The following is a 25,449-nucleotide window of genomic DNA, read 5'->3' on the forward strand; positions in this document are numbered from 1 at the left end:
TGGGTCTTATGTTCAGACTGTTCCATATATTACTTCTGGACCTCGATGTAAGTTAAGTTTTCTAATATTATAATGAAACCAGAGATGAAACAATAGTTGATTATTCACATAATTGATCAATAGACAATTTAAAAACAACAGTTTTGAGAGATGATATAATGGAAAGAAATTATAAAACATACACTGAATACTAAATGTGTCCTGCTGTGACGGTTGCTTTCCTTTGACTTATATCATTATATCTCTAGGATGTGGACTGTTTATTGCCACTGATCAGTAGTTGGAACTTTAAACAAATCAATAGGTTGATCAGTTAGGTCATGATAAGTTTGAAACATTGAAAAATTGGACCAATAAAAAAAATATGAAAAAATATATTTTTCCTTTATTGACAGTGACAAAATATGTCAACCCCTAAGAGCCGCCAATACTTGGACATATGTCAAAAAACAAAACTACTTCTCCTTTGTATTTGTTTGTATTCTTTTATTCATTTTTTTTTTTCCTTTATTCCTTAAATGTATAACATTATACCCAACACCTCTGTATAACTGGCTTACTGCAAAAGACAGACTTGTAGTATCATTGTATCTATCTATAGATATATCTATCTATGTATGAAAAGAGTGTATAATATACATATGTATGTATATTCGGTGCTGTTGTCTTCTTATTCATATTGTGTTTTTGAAAATGTACAAAAGTATAAATGAAACATTAAAAAAATTAAAGGTAGTGACTCTAAAAATATCAAAATTAGCTTTGAAAAACAAAATATAAATTCATTTAAATTAAAACCCAACAACAATTTCATTATATTGAATAACATCATAGTCGTACTCCAGTTGTTGCAGTGGTGTGTCGTCTCATCATGTGTCCGCTCTATGACGGCTCGAGCGTTATTAAAGCAGCTCTACACAGAGTAAAAACACACACTTGTGCCAGCCTCCATGAAATCCATCCTATAGTAGTTACACTTCTATAACATTGTTTAGCCTTTGTGCTGCTAATGCAATGATCCCATTCTGCCAAGCTGCTTGCAGGCAGCCGTCCAACATCCGCAGCTGCTCGCTCGGTCCTGTTGCTGCCACGTGCATTGACCAGACTGGGGGTTCTGCACACTGGAAGCTGTCCACACTCATATCCCACATTTCTTAGGATCATCTCCAGAGAGAGAATCGTGATCCAGCGGGAGCCGGAGCGTACGAGCTGTTCATGCTGGCGATGATGGCGGCAGGCCTCCAGTGCGGTTGGTAGAAGTGGATGTTGAGGGCCCGGGCCCAGTTTGCAAACACCGTCTTCTCCGTGATGAAGCGGTGGTGGCTTCCTTGCTGATTCCTCTCATGGGAAAGGTACATGGAGCACTCGTCGGGCCCCAGGGGCTCGTAGTAATGATATGGCACGGAGGGATGGGAGGAGGACCTATACACGGGAGCAGAGAGGAGAGATGAGTCAAAAGTGTGGAGGGATGCGTGTGGAAGTAGCGTGGGGATAATTATGAGATGAGGTGGAGGAGGGGAGGAGAGAAAGTGAGTCACAGTGGGGAAGAGATGCAGATGAGAACAAAGAAAACAGACAGATGAGAAGAATGTGGGATAAAAGATGTTTTCATTATACATCAGCTCATTCCTCTGACACTCTTACATGAAGCTCAGTGGAAGACATGAGAGTTACTTCCCCCAAACTGTCCTTTCTCCCTTTGCAGAGTCACATGAGAACAAATTGGACTCTATTTCCAGAGCACCTGAGTGTTGCATATGAACATTTTAAAAACCTTTGCATTGTGTTGTCAGCCCATTCAGTGAGATGTGTTCTTTCTATTCCAAATTGTCAGAATGATTGGTTTCCCTGGTGCTGTAATCACAGTCATTCACCAGCCTGACTACGCTGCAATAAAAGCCTCCTGAATTTGCCACTGCAGGGATTATAAAAGTTACATTGTTATTACAAGCTGACGACATCATTAAAGATGCACTCGACAAGATTTCTACGTCAAACCCACACTCGCGTTGTCAGCATACGGTAAATCACAGAGAGTGAAGCTGCGGCATAAGAGAGCGTCCCATCCTCTTCATGCACTAGTTGCCCCACTTGCTCAAACAGGAAGTGACAAACTGAAAATTTAAGTCCTGGGGTTGGAGGCATTTCCACGGTGTATGGGATGTATAATTCAATAGATGCAGAGAGTGAGTGCTCAAAAGAGTCTGGATGTCTTTAAAATTTGCTGCAGACTTCCTTTTATAATACCATGTTACACGCGAAACACAAAACTAAGTGAAGATAAAAATAAATGAACCCAAATCGAATCAGCAGAGGACTGGAGATAAAGGATATAGTCCATGTTTTATGGTTTTATATTTGTATTCTTTTTTATGTGATAGGCTTCATATTTTAAATACTGACCTATTTTAGCGTATGCACTGTGAAAGACTGTGTTGCATATTTCACCTGGATGCAAGACTAATTTCCTCATGGGAACAAGAGAGTTTAATTTACTGAAAGCAACTCAGTGTAGTTTTTTTTACCTTAAGATAACACTGATGGAACGTCATTGCCACAGCAGTGTACCAACAAGAACCAGAGCTATGAGCCGGAGTTAGCAGCTAGCTTTGAGGAAATGCTTCTGCTTAAATGCTTAATATTTGTGTAAAATCCTGTAAAATCACTCTACCTTATCAGTGAAGAGATTCTTTGGCTTCTGTTTGGTTCATTTGTCTGCTTGCAAACAAATGCACACATGTACCACTCTGCATGGACTGCATGGACCTGAGAACCATTCTTCCACTGTCCTGTTTTAAATAAATTAACAATGCATGGTTTGCTAAAGCCACATATTAATATTAGTATTTTATTTTTCCTATTTGTGGCCAGGTGCACATGAGTTTCTGAAGGTATTTCATTAGTGCACCATGATGAGGCATGCTGTCACCTTTAATCCAGCTGGGCAGCTGAAAACCCTAGATCAAACAATTATCTGACTCTACCTGCAGAAATCAGGGGGCACCATGCCATACACGTTGACCCTGTCACACAGCTCCAGGGCTATGGTCATGGTGAACCAGCCAGTACTCAGCCAGGAGTTGGAAATCTTTCTGGAAGACAAGAGAGCATCACCATTTCTAGCAAACAAAGTGCAAATACACAGAGAGCAGAGACAAGCTGCAAAGCCTTGTTTTTACATTTTATCTGATCAGTCAGCTCCAGTTTTCAGAGGTATATATAGATGAAGGCAAAAGGGAAGACTTTCTTTGTTTCTACACAAGATGTTCCCACTCTGCTGACTTGAATGTGCTCGAGGGGGTTCTGTAATATCAGGGTTATAATCCATCTTGAGCTAATTAAACTGAACTAACTTTTACTGCAGGCGTGATCACTCGATCACGAGTAGACCAAAATAGTCATGCGACACATGCAGTAGGTAGACAATAAAAATAGGTGTAATGTGTAATCCTGTATTGAGAGAATATTCAACCTGTTCCAACTTCGAATAGAATGATAATTTTATGATTTGCGTGTGTTGTAGTGTTAAAGCTGCAGTCAGAAGTGAATACAAATAATATCACTGGCCTTGTGTACTATCAGATTACAGTGATTTTAGGAAATGTGCCCAAAAGTTTTTTTCTGTAAATGTTCCCTAGTTTCGTTGGAAAATGTAAAATGGGGTTTGTTAAATTAGAGAAGTAACAATAGCTCAACAGGATGCACCAGTAGCCTACAGTACTTCTCTATTCCATTTTTATCATACAAGATTGTAAAAAATAGTTTCACAGTTTTGGTCTTGGTTTCAGAATCGTTACACCCCAACCTTTCCTTTTTTATTATTAGCTCATTTTCAGCCAACCACGTTTTTGTTGTCTGTATTACATGAGCCCAAGTCTGTATCAACTTACTTTAAAGTTATGATTGTGATAAATATATTCTGTTCGTCCAAACTAAGCACGACCCTTGCCTCTGTAAATGATTATTTCCAAATTTCCTTTTCCCCAAGAGAAGAGTTACTGGAGAACACCCACTGACCTATGTGTGTTACATGTATAATGTACTAAAATATATGGGATTCCCTGTTGTGCTTGTGATGCATATGTTGTGTTCAGGTGTCTGCATCAGAATCAGAATTATTCTCCTGAACCAAATATTTTAGTCAGAATTTTTTTTTGTATATTTCCTCCCCTACAGATCCTCATGTTGTTGAGCAGAGTAGCCGACCACTCGCCATCAATATTGCTTTAAGAAAGAAGTTCTCTCACTTCACCCTCCATCACCCTGATCAATGCGTGCTCACATTGCTGTTTTGTGCTTGTATTGAATTTGAGAGCATGGTGCTCAAGAAAGGCTCCAAATATAATCAGAATACAATATGTAAATATAAAAATGGCCACAGTGCATGGAAAAATACTTCACAGTACTTTTCTTAATCCTGACATTAGTGAGACGAATTTGTTGGATTAAATCCCACATGAATCCTTTCATAGTTAATATGTTAAGTTTTAATTTATTAATAATGTGTGTGTGTTTGCAGCTAGGGGTGTCACTAGAAATTAATTGCCCTAAAGAGCATAATATTAGCCCCCCCAAAAAATAACAATGCTGGTTATTATTTTCTCTGAGGGCCCCCTGTCAGTGTTGGGCCCTTGGAATCTTTCCCCTGCCTGCCCCACTGTTTGAGGCTTGAACTTATTATTGCACATATAAGGGTTTTCACAAAGTAGTGCAGTGTGTGACATACTCATCCCGAAATGCAAATTTCATGAAACTTAAACTGACAGTATCTATTGTGTACATGCATTCAGTGAACATTCACCTGTCAATCCCTGTTTCGTTTTTAAATAGTTCATCAAATTTTAGCATCTTGCTGCGAGAAATAATGTAGATTCTCAGTTTGGGCAGTCGCTGGGTTATCTGCCTCAGGTTGTTGTAAATGTGGCCTTTTCCATCCCGTCTCATGCAGCTGCTTGGTCCCCAGAAGATGAACACTGTGTCTTGGCTGGCATTGAGCAGCTCCTGTCTGCTCCGCAGCACCCTCTGCAGGCTGGAGTGGGCTACGACACGCAAGCTGGTGCGCTGGCCGACGTCCTGCCGATAGCCTTGGCTTGGAGCATCGTTCATGCGGATGACACATTCAGAGCGATCGATTTCTTCACCCCGTTTGCTCCCAGTCAGCTGACCCGAGCTGGTCACCAGAGCACAAGTACTGCAGCGCATCTTCAAAGACTGTGGAGATAAGGGGCACAGGTTAGAAATGATAGCTGTGTCTCTCAGAGAAAACTGAAGGCAGGCTATTTTTATCTAATATAGTTTTCTCAAGCATTTTGATTTTCATAATGCAACCAGTTCTTTTTTCCTCCTGGAAACAATTTAATTATAACAGTCCAACATTTGCAAGGCTATGCAAAGCTTTCTAAACAAGACTAACAATGTATTCAGACAGAATACCAATTTTAGACACAGTATGATCGCATTTACCGTCACTGTCACAAGTACATGCAAATTTGTGTGGGTTGGTGTGAACTGAAACGTCTGTGCGAGTGGAAATCGTTCCAACATGAGAGAAAATCTGGAATGAATCTACTCCATGTGCATGCAGATAGAGGAGAAAAAGAAAGAAACTGGATAAACAGAACAGCTAACGTCAATAAGGTTAAATCATTTCATCCATTCATTATCTCTACCAATTCTCCTTTAAAGGGTTGCGGGGGCTGTTGGCAAATACCAATTGACACACTCTGGATAGGTTGTCAGTCCATCACAAGACCAGCATACAGAGACAATTCAGAATCTCCAGTTAACCTGCCTTTCTTTGGACTGTGGGAGGAAGTCAGAGTATCCAAAGAAAAGAGTAAAACATGGAAACTCTACACAGACAGGCCCTTGTTGGGAGGCAACCATGCTACACAATTTACCACCATGCCGCCCATCATTTTATCCGAATCCTATAAAATTTGTTGAACCACTTCACTCAAAACCACAAATGTCGACTCTTTCTCTTTCTCTTGGCAATGCAAAATAAAAATCTCAGGGGGACACCAAAGTTAGGTGGAGTGATCCTCTCGGGACTGTGAATGTCTGAACAGAGTTTCATGATACATTTCACTCAGAGCTAATCATCAGAACAATATCACTATCTGTAGAGCCAAGCTAGTGGCTCTGATGAATCTGCAAATTCATCCAGGTCAATTATTACCTGCAAAGACTTAGCTTGGCCCTGACCAAGTTTAATAAAGTCTAAATATACAACAACACATGTAGACAGGACAGCAATGGCAAGGGCACTTTCCATAAGCTTAGTCTAAGGTTTCACTGACAATGTAGCAAAAGGTTTGGATTTCAAATCCAGTCTTTTTAGGCTTACCTCCCCCTACAACGTTATGTTTTCACCCATATCTATTGCTTTGTTGGTTTGTATGAAAACAAGATGTGCAAGTGCAAGAACTACTTAACTTGATGTAAGGATGTATGGATTAGAAAATAACCCATTAGCTATGGCACAGGTGGTTATGTGTTTTGTCCACTAACCCGATGGTTGGTGGTTCAATCCCTGGCTCCTTCAGTCTGCATGCCATGCCATTGCACAAGATACTGAACTGAACTGTGTCTGAAATCTAATATTGTTGTGTTCAACCAGGTTCTCACAGTAGAAGAAGGCGAGCTCAGATTGAATGATCCAACAGCAAAAAACCCAGAGACTGTTCACATGAATTATTCCCAACCTTAATGGAAAGCTACATTGACATTCTGAACTGTGCTCCGAGCTTCACACTCCATCAGATTCTGAGGTGAGAGTGTGTATGTGTGTGTGTCTGTGAGTACGTGCATACATGCAGGTGATACTACCAGGGCCACAGGCTGTGCTGCTCCCACTGCTATTTATAATACTCCCCCACCGTCTCTGTGACCCCACGCTGAATGATTTCCTATAGTGTGTGTGTGTGTGTGTGAGAGGGAAAGAGACTGTGTGTGTGATTGTGCAGATTTGGATGTGTCACCAGATATCCCAATATGTAACACAATCACGTTTTTTCTGGCAAGAGTCTGCAACTGTCTTAAAGTGTCTAGATCCAGATCAGCTGTAATCCCCTCTGTTCACACATGCACACACACACACACACATACACACACACATGACACACACTCTGATGATGCAAGGAGGAACAGGTATTTTCATTCTCCGACACATTTCCCAAAAGACGCCATTTCCTGTAGGAGTATGTCTGTGCTTACACCTCCTCCCTCCATAACAGGTAGGCTGGAGTGAATTACACACTTCACTGCACAAACACACCCTCCCTGCCATCGAAAAAATCACACCATTTTCCTGTTTCTTCTTCTACATTCAGCAGATTGAGTGCATTACCCCCTCCGCACTGTCCAAACAATGACTCCTGAGCAAGTTTTAATCATTTTAATAGTCAGGGCAATTGAAAGTAACATAGTTGGTGTCACAGTTGGCTGTGAAACACTAAAAGTGATGCTGATGCTCCCCAGGTTTCTGACAGCGTGATGATACCACAGTGAGAGAGGCTTTCAGAATCAGATGGATGAGTATATCATACAGCAATAAGTGGAGGATACAACCCACAGAAGGTTGAGTGAATGATGAAATCAATGAGTGAGTAATCAAATTCCTATTACAGGTAGCTCATGATCAGCCTTGAATTGGCATAGGGGTCCTCGAACACTTGCTGACACGCTCAGTCTGCAGATTATCATGCAGACAGAGGGTCGTCTACCTTGATCAATAATGCACAAGTTCATAAGCAATACGCTTTCCTGGATTAGAATGATCTAAAAAGGAAATAAATTCAACCTTAAGGGGCAATTCAGCGACCTCTGATGAGATGTCGACTGGATTACTCAAAGCTTTACTCTGAGAGGGGCAGCAGAAGAAAAAGGTTAGGAGTGTTGCTCTAGTTCCAGTCCCAGTCAATTACAGCCTACACGCTGACACCAGCCTCATCAGTTTGATCCTGTTAATACTTTTCCCAGGGGAACCCACAATCACAATTGCTTTCAGAGCAAACCCCCATCAACCAGCTGCTAATATTGCCAGAGCATCCAATGTGCCTCTGCCTGCTCCCCTTTCAGTTTAAGATGAGTGCAGGGTGCAACAATAAAGGCAAACAACTTGCAGGATCAAACTATTTAGAGGCCAGAGAGGAGTCATGAGCAAAGAACAGGAAAAAAACAGGCCCTAGCAACGTGGGATTTAAAGGATATGGTTGGAGTACTCAGTATTTTTCTTACTTTCAAATGATCCCATGAAAATAATGTCCATCCCTCTACAAAGTCCATTATAATTGTTGATGCCATTAAACATTTACATTGATGCCCTTAAAATTTCTCTATACAGTGGAAAAGAAAAGCATATTGTTCAATGCATGTCTGCAACAACCCCACAATCCAAATTCTGCAAATAAACTTACAATTAAAAAGATTTTGGCCCCATCATTTAAAATGAAAGCACATCAGTAGGGGATCTCTAAATGGCCAGTGTCAACAGGAGAAATTATTACAGTATGAAAACCTGTTTGTGTTCACATCGGCACATGACTATTGGTTTGTCTGTCATAGACTTCACATAACATATTCACAAAGAAAGAACTAATCAGAGACAAAAGACACAGATTAAGTCTAAGACCCATTCAGACCAGGTATTAACATTTGAATGTCGGGGCTTCCGGACACTTGGCTCCAACGCTGTTACCCCTGAAACTCTAAAAACACTTCACCCACTCCTCCATTGGCATAGTAGTGACACGATAATTTTCATTTTTTATCTGTTTGAAAAAGATTATCAGCTGTATTGGTTTGCAGGCACAAATTATTTAGATGCAAAAAATTATTTTGCAGTAGCTGTACACTTTCTAAAGTGTGTGGAATTAGGTTAATGGCTCAGGCGAGAGCAGAGGTAGATCAAGTGGCGCCTGTTCTGTGGTGCGAGGGTTTAACGATCAGCGCTGCTTTCTTTTCTCTTAGGCTAGTTAATTACACTGCAACCCTCCTGACAGTTGATGTCTCATTAAGCTACTCTTGGTGACACACATTCAAAAAGCAGTCCTGAAGTTTCTCTGCTCTCACTTTGAGAGCGTAAAAGCAGGGTAGTCAAGGGGGCTGTACTCCTTGTCTTCATCCTCAGACAAAGAGAGGAGGGAGGACGAGGACATAGCCTTGTTAACAGCATATAGAGGGAGACATGTAAAATGATGCTGCATGGACTGGTTTGAACCATGGCTTGTATTTGAAGATGGTTGAAGTATCTCCACTTCTTCCAGAAATTGCTGCTGCTGCTGCTTAAATAACCTGCATTTTATAATATATATATTTATTTTATTTTTTTTAATTTGTTTTGTCCATGTCCCATTTGCAAACATGGAGGAGGCAGGGCTAATGACCAATACTACATGCTATCCATCTTGCAGTCAATGGTTTGCACTTTAACTAAAAAAAACATGTTTATAAATCTGTCTTTTGCTACTCACCCATCCCTCTAGCAGTACAGGTATTATAGAACGTCTAAAAATTGGGCTACGGAACACTCAATAAAATATCATCCTTTTCACTAGGTATGCTTCCTTACTGTGAGCCGAATTAAAGATTAGCATATTCTCATCCATTAAGTAATCTTGCACATGGACATTTTTTTTGTCATTTAAAATGTCTCAAACTGCTTCCTACACATTAACATTTCTAGATGCTTAAAATTAATCATTAGAGAAGGGTCACCATAGGTGTAGGATTTTATTTTTGCATAACTGACATCCTAATGATGCCTGTTGCTCTGAGGCGGATTGCATAACAGTGTGTCAGAGCAAAGAAAGGTATTGTCCATAATAAGTAGATACATCACAAACTGGTACGGGCGCATAGTCCACATTCATGCACTCACACTGTCTTTCTGATTAGAGCGTATAAAAGGCCAATGTAGATTGATTCTGCTGACAGTTCTTCAAAGGTCAACATCTCTTTGAAATTGGCGAAGCATCGGAGAAGGAGGAATGTGGCGGCTGTGTTCAAACTCAAACGTGTGGTTGTGGGTGCTTCAAGGCGCTATTCAACTCTGCAGCTCTAATTACTGTAGCCTGTCAAAGAAGAGAAACATATACCAGAGGAGGACATCTCACAAAAACACGCAGACATTGCAGAAGGCAGAAAGAGAGCAAGATGAGGCTCAAAATATCCTGAACTTTTAAGTCTGATCTCACTCTATAGATTTGTGGGTTTTGAATTCACTCTTCTCTGTTTTCATTTCACTGCTAAGCACCGAAACGACTGATGGAAACAAGCCAAATGTTTAAACATTGAGCCACATGAAGCAAGATATTCTCAGAGATGCTTTTATGAATTCTTCAGTGAGCCAAACAGACCCCCACCCACCTTTGTGAAATTACATGCAAGCTAAATGCACGTGCAGTGATATGGGCCATAAACAGGGTCCAGCAGACACATTAGACCAAGCTCTCATCACATTTTCAAGCATCCCATTATAACGTGTCCGGCCATTTGCATGGGTTTGGGTGCATCGGTGTACCTGTGCTGTTTGAATGTGTGTGAGTTATAGCTGAAGCCAAGACTCCCTCCAGCAACAGCAAACCTTAGATGACCCTGAAGGGAACAGAATGATCCACCCACTCCACTCCACCCTCCAGCAGGACTTCTCTGGTTAAATCATTCCCTGGCTCTGTCGGAGGGTGCAGCAGAAGCAGCAGCATCGTGACACTAAGCAGCATGAAAATGTCACAGTGTGAATCCATCATGAATCAGGCGTCAATCAGGAGAAGGTGGACGTTCAGGACGGATTGTGAATAATAAATGTGCCAACCAGAGGGGGAAGTAACGAAGTACAAATACTATGCACGGAGCACCCCTCGCTCACTCGCTTGCCCCCTTCCTCGGGAGACGCTCAGGCCCAGCTACGTGTGTGCCGGTGGGTAGCGCAAGACCCTAAGCGTCCGTAGGTTGGTCGGGTTGCCGACCGAGGTCGAGCGGTCTTTTACTTCCTCTAGATGGTCAAGTTTGATCGTGTTCTCTTTGCTCCACCAGGGCCGTGACCGACTCTGGCGGGGCCGATCGCAGGACCTCACTAAACCATCTAATGGGTCGACGGGCGGTGTGTACAAAGGGGAAGGGACTTGATCTACAGGAGCACATTCTCCATCCATTTATTCCCTGTAAAACATTTACCAGGTGCTCATGCAGGACCTCAGTTCAGTTCAGTCTTTATTATTCTGTCTGAAATTTGGCTTGCATCAAAACTAGACTGTGTCCACCATATTTATATATACCATATAGCCTACTTAAGTAAAGAATGTGAGTACTTTTACCACCTGTGGTGCCAACGCTGCAGCCTCTTGTTGCTCTCTAGAGTTCCTGCGATTTGAAAAATCTATGGATGAATGTTTCTTTTTCATGGGTTTGAAAGAGTCTGGATGGACGTTTCGACATCTCAGAGGATCGCTGAACAAGTCCAGCAAGCGTCAGCCGGATCAAACCTCTCTCCAAAGCACTCACACTCTCATGTCACTGATCATCAAGCAGTGAAACCAACACTTTTCTTCAAATCCTCTCCTGCCCAGTGCCGCCTCAGCAACGCAACGTCCTTTCCACACTGCTTTGCTTCGCTGCATATATTTTCTCACCGAGGGCAGAGGGGACACTGCCGGAACGATCTGTCTAACTGAGCTGCATGCAACACCACACAGGGTCTGACTGATGGGCCCCTGCGTTACAGTAGCAATGACTGTTGTTGTGCTTAGAGATTACAGCAGTGATGTCTCGAGTTAGTCTTTCTGGTAGAAATCCATTGCGTTTTAAATGCTTTCGTCACTAAATATTTCATGGTGGGCACATTAATTATGAATCAAGAAATGGAGTAAACTACAAAGAGAATTTAGAGATGGTGCTATACCACAGTATATTCAGCTCCAGTGAGATTACATGGCGTTGTAGTACATTTACAGGGTACAGTATTGCTGAAAGTCCTTGAAGCTTATTTTTCATATCTTTAGCATTTCAACAGAAGTTGAACAATTTCTTACAACCAATATTGGAGACCTTTGTTGTTATACCTAAAACAGTATGGCGTTTTAAAAGCATTAACATTAAATGTAAAAAATAATGACATGATGCTAGTTTATGCAAGTGTGGCATGGTGGTGAAGTGGGTAGCACTGTGAACTCACAGCAAGAAGGTTCTCTGTCTGAATCCAGTTTTCTGTGTGGAGTTTGTATGTTTTTCTCATGCCTGCTGGGATTTCCTGCGGGTACTTAAACTTCCAGCCATAGTCCAAATACATGCACATTGGGCTTTAGAGTCCAAATTGACTGTTGGTGTGTTGTTGTTTGTCTCTATGTGTCAGTCTGATACCCTTGCGACCACCCAGATCGTACACTGCCTCTTGCCCAATGCCAGCTGGGATTGGCTCCAGCTCCCCAGATGACCCTCAAAGGATAAGCGGTATAGAGTGGCCCGCCCACCAGGTTTCCTCTCTGTGGTCCCGATGGCCAGACTAACTATGCCACTGTTGGCCTCTCTGTGGTCCCGATGGCCAGACTAACTATGCCACTGTTGGCCTCTCTGTGCGTCCTCAATTTTCACCCATCAGCACAGAGTTTCCAACTCACCTCTCTAGGCACCTGATGCACATAAACCTGATCCCACACCCTGCCAAATGCTTTTGTTGGGATACACAACCAAGCTGAGGTTTAACCCTTTGCTTCTGTGGTTGTTGGTGAGTGATTTCTCTTTGTGCCAACCACTGCTACTTTCTTGCATCTCGTATTTCTTGGGACAGATGGCAAACTGACAACCAAACATACAGACATAGCCCCTGTTAAATATCATAAACTGACGCACAAACCATCTCAAAGCTGATGCTTATTTACCTTATGATCCAAGATACCTGTGTACCCCTCGAGCGTTGATGTCGTGAGTCTCTTCGGCTTTTTTGTGGCCGAACCTGGAACATCTAACTGGCGGGAATATGATGCTGATGACGAAGATGATCTGTCACCGGAGCCACTGTTGTACACCAACATAAAGCTTGTAACCATGGTGATGATGATGATGCCACTAACCCCTTGGTACTGAGGAGACACATGAAAAACATCTAGTCAGATGAACTGATTTAGAAAATGCCACTAAAAGCAGCATTGTTCGGACATGCTTTCAAAGCAGGAGCAACACAATAACAGCTCCTCATGCAAGGCTGCAAAGGAAATGTCAGCTGTGCCACTATTTTGCTGTGTCAACAGGGAAACATGATTTAAAGAGTGGTGCAAAAATTAGGCTGCTGAATTCATGTTTCATAATTAATCCAACATGCAGATAAAACTAACTTGTGTCTAATAGGAATATATTAAATACAAACACGACTGTTAACAGTACCATAAAGTGCCATTAGTTTACACTGTACTATACAATGACAGAATAAACATTAACTATTCCCACAATGGAACATTACAAGGATATTTCCAGCTCTTATTCATAATTACCAATCTTATCTTCATCTTCATTTCCTCTTGTGTCCTCCTGCAGGTCGATTCTTCATCCAAAAGCTGTCTCTCTCTTCAGCATGCATTTGATCGGCAGCCTCAGCTGGATCAGCGCGCAGAGACAAAAACCAACGCTCCGCTCTACTCTTCACACATGCTCTGCCTCTACAGGGAGAGACGCCCTCCCTCAGCCTCAGTTTCCTCATGGTCCTAAACATGCAACTCTAACCAGCTCACATTCTCATTGTCAGGGTTTCTTTTGAGTTCATGTTTTGGTCAGTACATGGTAATCAAGCACAAGTGGTTATCCTAAAGTACTCTGCAATACTTCAGCATGTGGTCAACTGTGTGTGTTTTGGAATAAAACGTGTATGATTTCATGCAATAAGGTTTTCTCTCCACGTATCACAGAACAGGAGTGTAAAATTATTTGACAAGATGCCTTTAGATTTCAAGATACTTTCTTTTTTTATTTAATAGTTTTCATTTGAATAGCATAGCCTTTTTGTACCATTTTTTAAATAGCAAAACATTTAATTATGACTTTTGTGATATCCAAGCGCTTGTTGTGTGAAAGAATTTCATACACGTCCCATCAGATGGGCTGTCGCTATGATGCATGGTGAGAAAACCTTCTTGGTTTGGTTTGAATCCTACTTAGAGGACAGGGTTTAATTTGTGACTATGAAATTACACATCTGATTGGACAATATATGTGGGGTTCCTCAAGGCTCCATTCTGGGGACTCTTCTGTTCAAAATCGACATGCTCCGCACTCAATCAGATGATGAAAACTACAAAGCATGTTACCACATATAGGCAGAAGACACAGTTAATATAATATAATAATAATCCCATGTGTTGAGCAGATGCACAAATCAACAATTGGATGTGTTAGAATTTTCTTCAGCTATACAAAGATAACACTAAAGTAGGCTTTTTACCATTTAGCCTATTGTACAAAACAATATAAGGTCCCACTTTATGTCATGCTCATGCCTGTGTATAGAATATTTGATGAATAAGAAATAAACTGCACCTTCTTTTATTAAGATGTTTCCTGACAAGAGTTAATTACCTCAGTGTTAAAAGGGGGCTCTCCTCTTTGTTGCAGTGACTCACTGGATGATTCTTTGTCAAATGTCAACATAAATTAGTTATTTTCAGTCAGTGATTGCTTTTTATAGGTCAGATGCAGTCTTGGGCTACACAGAATAAAAATTATGTGACAATTCCACGGTTGTATTGCAAGAGTTTTACATAAAATGTGCTTAAGATACTGAGGAATCCTTTTATACTGTCACGCTACCTTTTCTGTGTGGTACTTTCATTGGATCATGTTCAAAGTTATATTATACTCTTCAGATGAGGTTTCAGATGTGATAACACTGAACAAACTGGCAATGCACCCTGTTTTTTGCCATCAAAGTATTGGGACATCCCATTTGAGGACAGGACACGTGTTTTTTCTTTGTCACTGCAACCCGAGTAGCTAAGGCTCCTCATGGGAAACAGATTTACTGGAAGCTGTCAGGAGGTACTGGGAAACAAGGAACAGTCTTTTTATAGAAGCCCTCTGCGCTGCCATCACAGAGTTCATTCTCTCTTTCAAGTTCAAGTTTGTCAAGCAGGTCTCCCTTCTCAATTTGAAATGTATCTGTTGGCTTTGTTGGAACTGATAAGTAATTTATCTATAAAAACCCACCGAGATGATGGCAGACAGACCGGATGCTGGAAGAGAAATCGGGTTAGCCTACATAAAAGGCTTCAGCGAAACAGCATGTCTTCCTTTTTTCCTGTTTCTGGCCCAGATTTATTCTGGTTCCTACAAATACCTTGTTACACTAATTAGGTTTCAATCTGAAAGCCAGATACTGTATATAGAATATGTGATGCAAGATTAAAAAAACAACTTAATGCAATGAAATGTAATGCAATATGACATTACACAAAGTAAACACCAATGATTGATGAATAATGATGAATTAGATTTATCATTTATATTTCAAAGCAAAGCATGAAATAACTAATCATCTTCATACACAAAATGATGGTTATTTTAAATCTGAATCATGGATTAATCATAATGGAAAATGATACAGCTCATAGAAAACATGCAGCCTGTGTTTGGTTTTGAAGGGTCACAGGTCACTGGCTGAAAAGTGATGAAAATAGCACAAACACATCCAAAGTTCATGCAGCGTCAACATGAAAAATGTAACTAAATAATGAAGATTGTATTCCTGCAATATTTATCTGAATCAATACTAATGTAATAAAAGAGAATGTGATAGATTGTAATAAACAGACACATGACAAAATGTCAATGCTCTCACCCTACATTTACATTTATTCAACATTATAATAAAATCATATTTTCAGTTCATCTATAAACTTGATAGTAAAAGTGAAGTTGCAGCATCCTGAGTCTAAGTGGTGTAGGCTATCTGCAATAAAGATGTTTTGATTAGTGTCATCTGAAAATATGATACAACAAATCCTTGCAGGTTATTGGAGTGTTGATTATATCGAATATATTCCCACTTAGGAAAAAGCTTTGTTCCCCTTTTTTCTTTCTCTTTTCTGTTTTCCTTGACGCCATATGTTCAATTCATTGAATCACCTTAATGATCAAATTACCTGTATCACTGAGGAGCAGAGCCTCATAATGCACCTCATGTGTGTGAATTCAGAGCATGTGCGTTTTGATTAGGGCCGTCCCTGAGGTCTTAAATGCATCTTAAAACACATCTCTGGAAAACACACACACACGCGCACACACACCACCAGGAGCGAGGCTGTGTATGTGGAACAGAATCTTTTTTTTAATTAACTCCAACCTTGTATCCGGTGAGGTGCCAGACGGGTGTGTGATGGCCTGTGCTGAACCAAACACAATACAAGTGTGAAATAATGTGTTCTGTTTGCGATGCCTTAAGCGGTTTTGTTTTTCCTCATTATATGGTCCCTAACTTGAAGAGTCTATACCTCTGGGTGAAGAAATAATCTGAGAGTTGTTGTATTCCTGTTGACAAAAGTCCCAACTTACTGTTAATGGGGTTTTTTCAGTTTAACAGCAAAAGATACAACATTATTTTGTTGGCATGGCAGAAATCTAAAAAAGAAAAGCAATTACACGACTGTATGACTCTCACACTTTGAATATAAAAGTTTTTCAAGGGGCTTATGAGCTTATCAGCCAATTATGGCAAATAACACCAAACTGATTTTACAGACTCTAAATTTTAGCAAGACAGTGTATTGACAATATAACTCTCTCCCTCTCTCTCTCTCTCTCTCTCTCTCTCTCTCTCTCTCTCTCTCTATATATATATATATATATAAATCATATTTGGAAAAAAAAACATGAATGCAAAGGTCTAGTACAGAGAACAAATGTAGTGAGGTGGTTGAAACGTTATTGTGTTCTCCAGGCCAGATATCACTGCTTACTTTGTCTCATGTTGAAGAAAACAGAGCATCTGAAGGCAGCTGCAGTCTTTATGTCCTGCATCTTCAGCCCCAAGACGTAAAGTATCTTCATTCCTTTTGCAAATCGCCTCCGCTAACAGAAAGATCATTGACTCATCGACTTGCATTCCCACCAATCACTGATGCAATTTCCTGTTGCCCAATGTGCAGAATTACTGTGCTTATCCAATTGATGGGGGGGGGGGGAGAGAACACCCGTTGTCTCTGTTACACATTAATGCAGCAATGTCCACTGCTGCACAATGTTGTTGAACCACTTTTGACTGGTGAGACTTGTGGGATGTTCATTTTTGGGGTCGGCAGGGTTGATTGTAACTGCAGCATGAGCGGTGAACGGTGATTGTGTGAGAATCATCCTCTGTTTCCTATTAAAGAGAAATCTATAATAGAACTGCCACAGAGAAAGAAATTGCCTTTTGTTTCACAAAGCGGAAAAAGGCTGCAAAACCAAACCAGCACAAAATGTGTCTGCATCTGTTGTGTACCCTCTCGATTATGTAATTAACAAGCTGTTGACTTCCATCATTTCATGCTGAATGACAAGCAGATGGGCTGGCATCACACTTCTTTGTTTTAAGCACTTTTGGGCCAAATTTGGTTGATAACCACAGTGCTAGTTTCACCATTTTTACCTCAATGAAGGCCCAACTGTCCCTTAAATTCTGCTGCATCAAATTGTACACACTCAGAGATATCAGCATCAAAATCCATTCATAAAAAAACTAAACAAAATAAAAACAATGAAAATGTTGAAAAACGAAAGATTCCTGCATCCCCTGATCCGGATCTGCACCAAAACGTATTGGCTTCTTCCCTGAGCCATTCCGCATCCTTCCAAGTTCCGTGGTAATCCATCCAGTAGTTTATGCATAATTCTGCTATATAACACAAAAACAAACACAGATGACAACATAACCTCCTTGGCAGAGATAATAACGTGATTCTATGCTCCTGGCGTGCTACTGGCAGTGAGGTGCCACATCAACATATGTTATGTCCCAGTGAAGTCAGTCCCCTGTTAATGAGCAGCCTTTGGCAACCTGAGCTTTCATTGCTTTTCTCTGCGGAGCACTAGACATTACTTTTTAGATGTCAGTGTTTAATGCAAATTAAATGTCCTATTTGTAATCCGAATGTGCATCAAAGACACAGGGTATTGACTTTTTAGATATTCTGTCATTAAAAAGGAATCAGGTTTGGCAATGTGTGCAATTACTATTCAGGACATCCATGTTGAATCTCTGTAACTGCTGCTGTCACAGATTAAACACGCTTTTTATTTCTCTGCTGCCACTTCACGGTCACTATAATAGACCCTCAAAATCCTCAAAAATCTCATAATGGCTCCAAAGCTCAATTTAGTGTCTTGAATAATTTGCTCCTTGAGGCTCAACACTTTGCAACTGGAAAATGATTTCTTCCTCAATTACAGTTATCTATATTTACAATATTTTAGGTTGGTAGGTAGGTAGGCAGGCAGGCAGGCAGACAGACAGACAGACAGACAGACAGACAGACAGATAGATAGATAGATAGATAGATAGATAGATAGATAGATAGATAGATAGATAGATAGATTTCTTTATTATTCCTTTGCATAACATTGTATAGTACAACAAAATCACAAGATTTCACAATGTAGCAGCATATATTGTCAAATAAAACACACAGGTGCATTTATTAATTATTACAATCATGAGAGGTGCACCTTCTATAACTTCACCTTCTATAAGTCCATGTCTGCACAAGAATGACATTGCAATTTGGTCCAAAACAGCATAGCACAAAGCCAAGAAACAAAAAGGCATGAAGGACTTTCAATAAATACACAATGATTGTTGCACAATCTTCCCTGTCTGTCTTACACCTCCATGTTAATGCAGGCTCTACTGCAGCAGCAGCATATAAATGGATGAAGCAGACATTTCTGTCACTCTTCAAACTGCGAGGAAGCGCTGCAGTACCGCAGACACACCAGCCGAGGTCAGTATTTCTCCACAGTCCGCAGGCTGCTTTGTTCTTTGTGCCTCTGACCAACAATGAAAACACTGATGTTGTTGCAGCACACGTGGGGAAACACGACCCACCTGTGCTCGGTGGTTTGAATCCCACTGATGTCCCCTGCAGCTGAAACAACAGAGAGGGTGAGAGCTTTATTAGATGTCATCCCAACAAAGGGGAGCCAGGACTCGGCAGCAGCGGTGCTGGTGACGGAGCGTCGCGGCCCCTTTAAGCCCGTTTAGGAATAATTAATGACGTCGGGCTGTAAACACGACTGACGCTCAGCTGCGTGGTCACAGCATCCTCTCAGACCCGGAGCCCCGAGAAGACCTCTCAAGGTTCCCCGGGTTTATCCGCCGACAGCACCGACACCGCCGCAGTCCACCTCGACTCTCATATGCGGTCTCCAAAACCAAGACGACGGCGGTGCATCTCTCCTACCAAGTGCCATGGCTAGAAAGACGGACATCCCCTCCTCTTACTACGGTGAGTGGCTTCGTCTTTGTTGTAAATCGCGGAGGTTTTTGTTCCCCTTCCGCGTAAAAACGTTGTCATTTTCTTATTTTGGTCCGAATGACGCTGTGGTTCACGGGGACGTTTAGCTAGCTTCCCGCTGTCAGCCGCTAACGAGGCTGTTTTGGGGCTGTTTAAAGGTTGGCACAAAATACGCAGTAACGACGGGATAGCGATTTAAATGGTTGTTAATGTTGGAAGTGACCTTTCGCGTTTTCACCTCTGTGTTTTTGTCCCGAATGACCCATGTCCCCAATGTTGAGTGTTTTCTTGCTTTCATGTCTGCGCTGCATTGTTTGCGCTGTGTTGTTTACCTGCTGGAACAATCTCCACTTTCCTCCTCCGCTGATTCGTCTTTGTGGTGAGAGGCAGCCACAGCATCACACATCTGCAAATGTTCACGATTATCGATTCTTTTTTGCTCCAAAAATCGTTCGATCCGACTGTGACATGTCCAGAAAATAACCATAACCTGATGCCATCATGGTCCTTTGATGTTCCTTTGTTTAAGTACAATACCAGACAAGAAACTCAAGATGTTGACATCACATGAGACAAAGAGGAGCACCTCCACTATTGAGATGGTGACATTTTTACTCAACATAATTGTCAATGAGACTAGTAATCAAAATAACTTAGTTGGTAGTAAATTGTCTAGAAACGTTCCAACTAATCCTCTTAGTCCTGAATGATGTCTGAACCCTTACTGTGATTTAGTCCATTCTGTGTAATTGACATCAAATATGCACTAATGCTAGAGTTTTTGATATTATGAATTATTTGATGCAATATCCAATTCAGTGGTTTTTTTCCTTGAACGTTTCTCATTTTTTTACCCAAAAACTGTCACACAATGATCCACATCCTTGTTGAAGGAAGGAAGGGTTAGTAGTTAGTGTCTAAAACACTTTTTACCTTTTTAAATCATTCAATAAAGTTGTCTGGACAATAAAAGAAAGCCATTTTCATTCTGACAAAATGATATGATTGGTCGGCGTACCTGTATGTCACAAGCAGACACCAACCTGCCTGCCTGCAAGCATCCTGCAAGCATCCTGCCCATGTTTTCACTGCGCATGAGTCTTCAGGCAGAAACACATGAACCACTGAAGCAGAGATGATAATCAGAAGTTAGTGAGCTTCCATCAGATTTCAGGCTGTGCACGTTCATATTCTTTACCTTATTTCTTTATTTGACAGGGACATTGCTTACGGTATTATTAACATTTCTAAGGCTAATCTGTAGGCTTTAACAATAAATGTGTTGAAAATACAAACAAATGTAAAGGCAGTGAATAATATAGAGACAATAGATTTTAGCTAGTTATTATCAAAATGATGTTTGGTTTAAATTTGTTATTTGTTGATATGAAATCACCGTGAAACTTAATGATTGACAGCTGAGGCTGTCGGGCACATGTATTGACGTGACTTCGCTACTGCTGCTCCATCTTTATCTCAAAATACGCAAGTTGAAGGCATTGATATCCAAGATAATTTGGCTTCAGTTAGGATAGTGGGAGGAAGTGGAGACACAGCGTCCATCTTTAAATGCAGTCTATGATTGCAACAGCTGCAGCACCAGTGTTGCGGTTTGTAATGAAGGAAACAATTTTCTCTGTTAACAGTTTTAATATAAAATAATTTAGTGTCTTGTGGCATATCCGGCGTACGGATATATTTCATTTGTGAGCAGATTTTGTATCCATTAGCCTTCCTTTGTGATCCTGTTGTTTACCAAAGCATTATAATCCTTTATCACCACCAGATGCCATGAAGACAGCAGGCTTTTGTCTGAAACCAAGAGTCACTTATCATGGTGATTTTCACCATGACTGCTGGTATAGGTGGTGGCTTACTGAGGTTTGATGCCAGTAATAGTCACACAGCCAATATATAAGTCTTTATTTACTAATCTTCGATTTAAAATAACTATTCAATGCTTTCACAATTGTATTATTTGACATATTATCAGGCTACCACAAGACTATCGGATAACTGATAATTTCTGGTTTCATTTAAGACTTGTTCTCATGGGACTGTAGTCAAGGAATAATTTCATATGATTATTAACTTTCTCATATCACACTTATCACACAATATCTGTTTGAGTTGTGATAAATTTGTATGAGGCGTCAGTCAGGCTTGATCGTTAGATACAGTGGCTGCACCGTCTCAGAGTGACACAGGCATCGTCGATTCTGCCCCTGACAGCTCTTGATAGGGGAGAGCTACTGTGTCTCCCTGTTATTTCCCCACACGCTGACCTCGTGTGTCCCCCAGACCTCATGACTCCAGCACTGCGCCAATCACAACTGCAACCTGTCAGCTGTAGATTCTCACTGCTCCCTGCAGACGTGCAGCCCACCAGTGGGGCCTTCAAACGTTCTTTCACTCCATGTTTACAAGTTCATGCTGTTGCTTTAAAATGCACCATATACCTTGCGTTAGAGATTACGTGTATAGTGTTGGAATTAAGCAGCTCAGTGAGGAGTGAAACACAGTGTGATTATATACACTATTTACATTAGAGTTGGGTAATGTTGAAACAGGGCCAGAACATGCAATACATTTAAAAAAGATAAATATGTTTTGTGTTTGATGATAAGGCAAATTGGAAGTGGAAAATTTTACATATTCCATATAAAGGATTTAAAGTATCCTTAACTTAAATATACAAATGTAAATAAATGCAAAACTCTAGACAAATTAACATAACAATCACCTAATAAATACAACTAAACCATTTAACGCTAGATAACAGTTTGCTTGATACAGCAAAGTACTCCATTTCCAAACTCGTCATCAATTGGGGCCAGGGATGCCCACACTGCCGACTGATATGTTTGGCAACAGAGCATCCTTCTGATGTATCCTGTGTTTTGTCAGTTCCTTCATTATTGTCTGTTCCTCCATTTAAACAAAATTGTATTCAAACATTTGCTGCCTGTCCCGGTGTTGGAATCATTTCACGTGTTAATACTAGCTAAATGTAAGCTAACGTTACATGCTGCCAGAGCCATGTAGGGAGTGTGTTTTCACCATAGTTAAATGTATTGTTAACCAGGCACATGCTGTGATGCTGTGTATAGATCAGGCACCGAAATTAGATACCGTAAATCTGAATTGTGATTATACCATTGTGCCTGATTGACACTGGTTTTTGGTACCCAGCCCTAATTTAGATGCAGTATATGTACATAATTATACAGGTTTATATTTATATTTATATTTGTCTGCATTATCTTCTCTAGCTTGGTGGTGCTCTCCAAAGAGTCACAGATTACAGAGAGACAATTTAATTAGGGAACATATTTTTTTCTTAGCAGTGTCCAGTGACTGAGATAGTGCAGCACGGGATAGACTTATGGTGCCTCCCTGTGTTTAGGTCAGCTCCTTTACATTATTGGCTCCCTGCTGTTTCATTTCCATCAGCTAACTTGGCAAAAGAGCAATTTAGAGTATTTTGGTCCCACGACTGATCACAGAACAAGAATACCAATTTCACATCAGCATCCCCCACCCAGTAGTGTCATAAAATTACGTTGGCAGCAAATGTTTCACACCCTCCTGATAATATACTGTGGATTTCTGGCTCTCTGATTCTCTTCAGTGATTTTTTCCAAAAGATAGTGTAGATGATACTGTCCAATCGATTATTTCCTGTCCAGCTAGTTGCTAGATGTCAGTAACTTAGACAAAGGAAGGGATTCTCTCTGTACTTCCCACACTGCAGTGACACTCAACTGTTACACAGGAATAGGTAGAGGAAACACACCTAGCTACAAGGGCTGTTCTGTGATAGTGTTCTCACTTTATTTTCTCCAACTCCCATAAAGGTTATTTCCATACATTTATGAGAAACATGGGCAAGCAGTGTAGCAGAGGTCAAGAAGGCAGGATGATCAGGGATTGATGATAATGAGAGAATTACATGATATAATTTGAGATGTTCCGATACCAGCATTGGTATCTGGATCGGGAATTAGAGAGCGTCTGAATCTATGAACTGATCCAATACCATGTCTTTTAAGTATAGTAGTTTCAGCCTGATAAAACTGCAATTTTATTTCCCCAGAAATCAATTCTTCTTTGTCTCTCCAACACAGCAATTTCGCTGTACTGCCACTGCAAGTACTGTTTTAGAGCAGCAAAGAAGAAGTGAGTAGCTTTAGCCAGAGCTAGCTAAAATTATAGCAATTTAGCAATATGTCTTATTCTACTATACTCTAATTTCATTCTCTGAAAGACTTTGTTTTTCCAAAGGGTTTAACTTGAGCCTGGTCATACAACATGGATAGTGTTATGACAAATTTCTTTATTTTTTATTATTATTTTTATCTGATAGCAGATAGCAATCATCAATCCAAGCGATTAAAATAAGTTCCATAAGTTGGTATTTTCTAAATGCACTGGTATCAGATCCGTATCCAGTATTTGCTGATAATCAAAGACCAGGTATTGGAATCTATATCTGATTGGGAAAAATGGTATCATGTTAAGATGCAACTCCTTGCATGACCTTGCACTTATATAAAGATGAATTGTTATGTTAATGGGTATAATTGGCACATGAAGGGAAAAAAACACAAAAGAAGATCACTGACTCATGTAGTAAATCTAGCTGCTATCTCGTCATTCACATCAAACGCAGTTGCTCTACATTCCAGATTCAAGTGTACACTTGAGGCTGGTGTATTATATAACATTTCTGTGTGCATACTGCACTGCTGAAATGTTCAGTCGGTCAGAAAAGTAGAAAAATAGCTCATAATCATTATGTGACAAGTTTGTAAGTAACAATTTAGATATGGGTTTCTTTCACCACAGAAAATGTTTAGTCGGGCACACAGTTAATTAACAAATTTCTCGCATGAGCAGCCCCCCCTAAACGCTGCATTTTTATACCAAGTCAATGCAGAGCCCTGGCAGAAAGCTGAGAACTGTGTTTCAAAATCAAACATTCAACATTCACCGCCTCCTCCTGTGAAATTGCAGTCAGAGAAGGTTGTGGCTCTGAAGGCCCATTTTGCACCCTAGACTAAGTGCTATTCAGGGATCTTTAAGTGTCATAGTCCTCTCCTCAAATATTCGTTTTAAATGAAGACCAATGCTCACTCTTTGCTACACATTTTATTTGTCTGTATGGCATCTGTATGCATCTGCTCATTATTTTTAACAAGGTTATGTTCTTTTGCTACTAATTTCACATGTCTTTTTCCTCAAGAGGTAGCTGTGTCAGTGCCTGGAAGTTAGAAGTATGTTATTCGCTCTAATGATGGGGTGAGTCTGTAAATCATTTCAGAAATTCACTTCTGCACAGAAGGTATGCGACGGACAGTTATTTTTCGAGTCTGCAAAAATTGAGAAGTTTTGTTGTGGAGAGGCTCTTGAGGTGACAGCAAGGAGACTTTAAATTTCCAGTTTGCAGCACAAATACAGTCAGTTTGTTTATGACTAAAAGGCTAAGTGATGTTGACGGTGACTTATGAAACACAAACCAAAAATCAAGAGGGTAATGGATGAGAGATGCAGCTTACATTCATGCAAGACGTATAGGTTTTTAATCTCAGGTGCTCAGTAAGATTTGAGGTGACTTTTTTCAGGTCTAATGTGCAAAGTGAAGTAGGTATTTTTATCTTAAGAAATTAGAACAAAAGAGACAAAGTGCTCCGATGTTGTTCATGCTTGGTTGCTCAGGTGACAGCATTGAATTGTTTGCTTAGATACTTAAGGGTTGTACCCACTGCTAGGCTGATCTATATTTGATGTGTGCAGATTTATTTGATGGACTGATTTCTGTTGAAACTGTGACAAAGTACACATTTTGTGGGGAATTCCAAAGGATGTGACGTGTTTGCTTGTGTCTGAGAGCCTTGCTTTAACGCTTCTGTTCTGCTTTTCTACTGCAACACAACTGTGGGAAATGTAAACTAATGTTAGTTTAGAAATGTTG

General features: G+C 40.5%; 2 protein-coding genes and 1 long non-coding RNA gene across 6 annotated transcripts in view; 1 reads left to right on the forward strand and 2 right to left on the reverse strand.

Moving 5' to 3' along the window:
- Positions 1–368: 368 nt before the first annotated feature.
- On the reverse strand, positions 369–13,638 carry st6galnac5b (ST6 (alpha-N-acetyl-neuraminyl-2,3-beta-galactosyl-1,3)-N-acetylgalactosaminide alpha-2,6-sialyltransferase 5b). Its single transcript, XM_020080799.2, has 5 exons — positions 13,488–13,638; positions 12,879–13,079; positions 4,802–5,211; positions 2,985–3,092; positions 369–1,422 (listed from the first exon to the last, which is right to left on the reverse strand). The coding sequence occupies exons 1-5, from the start codon at positions 13,506–13,508 to the stop codon at positions 1,161–1,163; spliced, it is 1,002 nt and encodes a 333-aa protein (XP_019936358.2). The 5' UTR covers positions 13,509–13,638; the 3' UTR covers positions 369–1,160.
- A 4,990-nt stretch (positions 13,639–18,628) lies between these two features.
- LOC138407211 (uncharacterized) lies at positions 18,629–20,694 on the reverse strand. Its single transcript, XR_011240625.1, has 2 exons — positions 19,808–20,694; positions 18,629–19,106 (listed from the first exon to the last, which is right to left on the reverse strand). It is a non-coding gene; the product is annotated as an uncharacterized lncRNA (long non-coding RNA).
- Positions 19,085–25,449, forward strand: part of slc44a5b (solute carrier family 44 member 5b) — a 38,927-nt gene continuing 32,562 nt past the window's right edge. The window contains exon 1 of one of the 4 annotated variants that reach the window (XM_069522180.1): positions 19,085–19,466. In XM_069522180.1, coding sequence (XP_069378281.1) covers positions 19,430–19,466 — 37 coding nt within the window. In that variant the 5' untranslated portion in view covers positions 19,085–19,429. The remainder of the gene's footprint in view (positions 19,467–25,449) is intronic. The other 3 variants (XM_069522179.1, XM_020080410.2, XM_020080409.2) reach the window with 3 other exon arrangements.

This window comes from Paralichthys olivaceus, chromosome 3 (genome assembly GCF_024713975.1).
Source record: "Paralichthys olivaceus isolate ysfri-2021 chromosome 3, ASM2471397v2, whole genome shotgun sequence".
Classification (NCBI taxonomy): Eukaryota; Metazoa; Chordata; class Actinopteri; order Pleuronectiformes; family Paralichthyidae; genus Paralichthys; species Paralichthys olivaceus.

Coding starts and splice junctions, on each gene's coding strand:
- st6galnac5b (XM_020080799.2), bottom strand. CDS start 13,508: ATGAAGATGAAGATAAGATTG. Junction 5,212..12,878: donor CAGGTATCTTGGATCATAAG/GTAAATAAGCAT, acceptor TTATCTCCACAG/TCTTTGAAGATGCGCTGCAG. Junction 3,093..4,801: donor AACGAAACAGGGATTGACAG/GTGAATGTTCAC, acceptor CTTGTCTTCCAG/AAAGATTTCCAACTCCTGGC.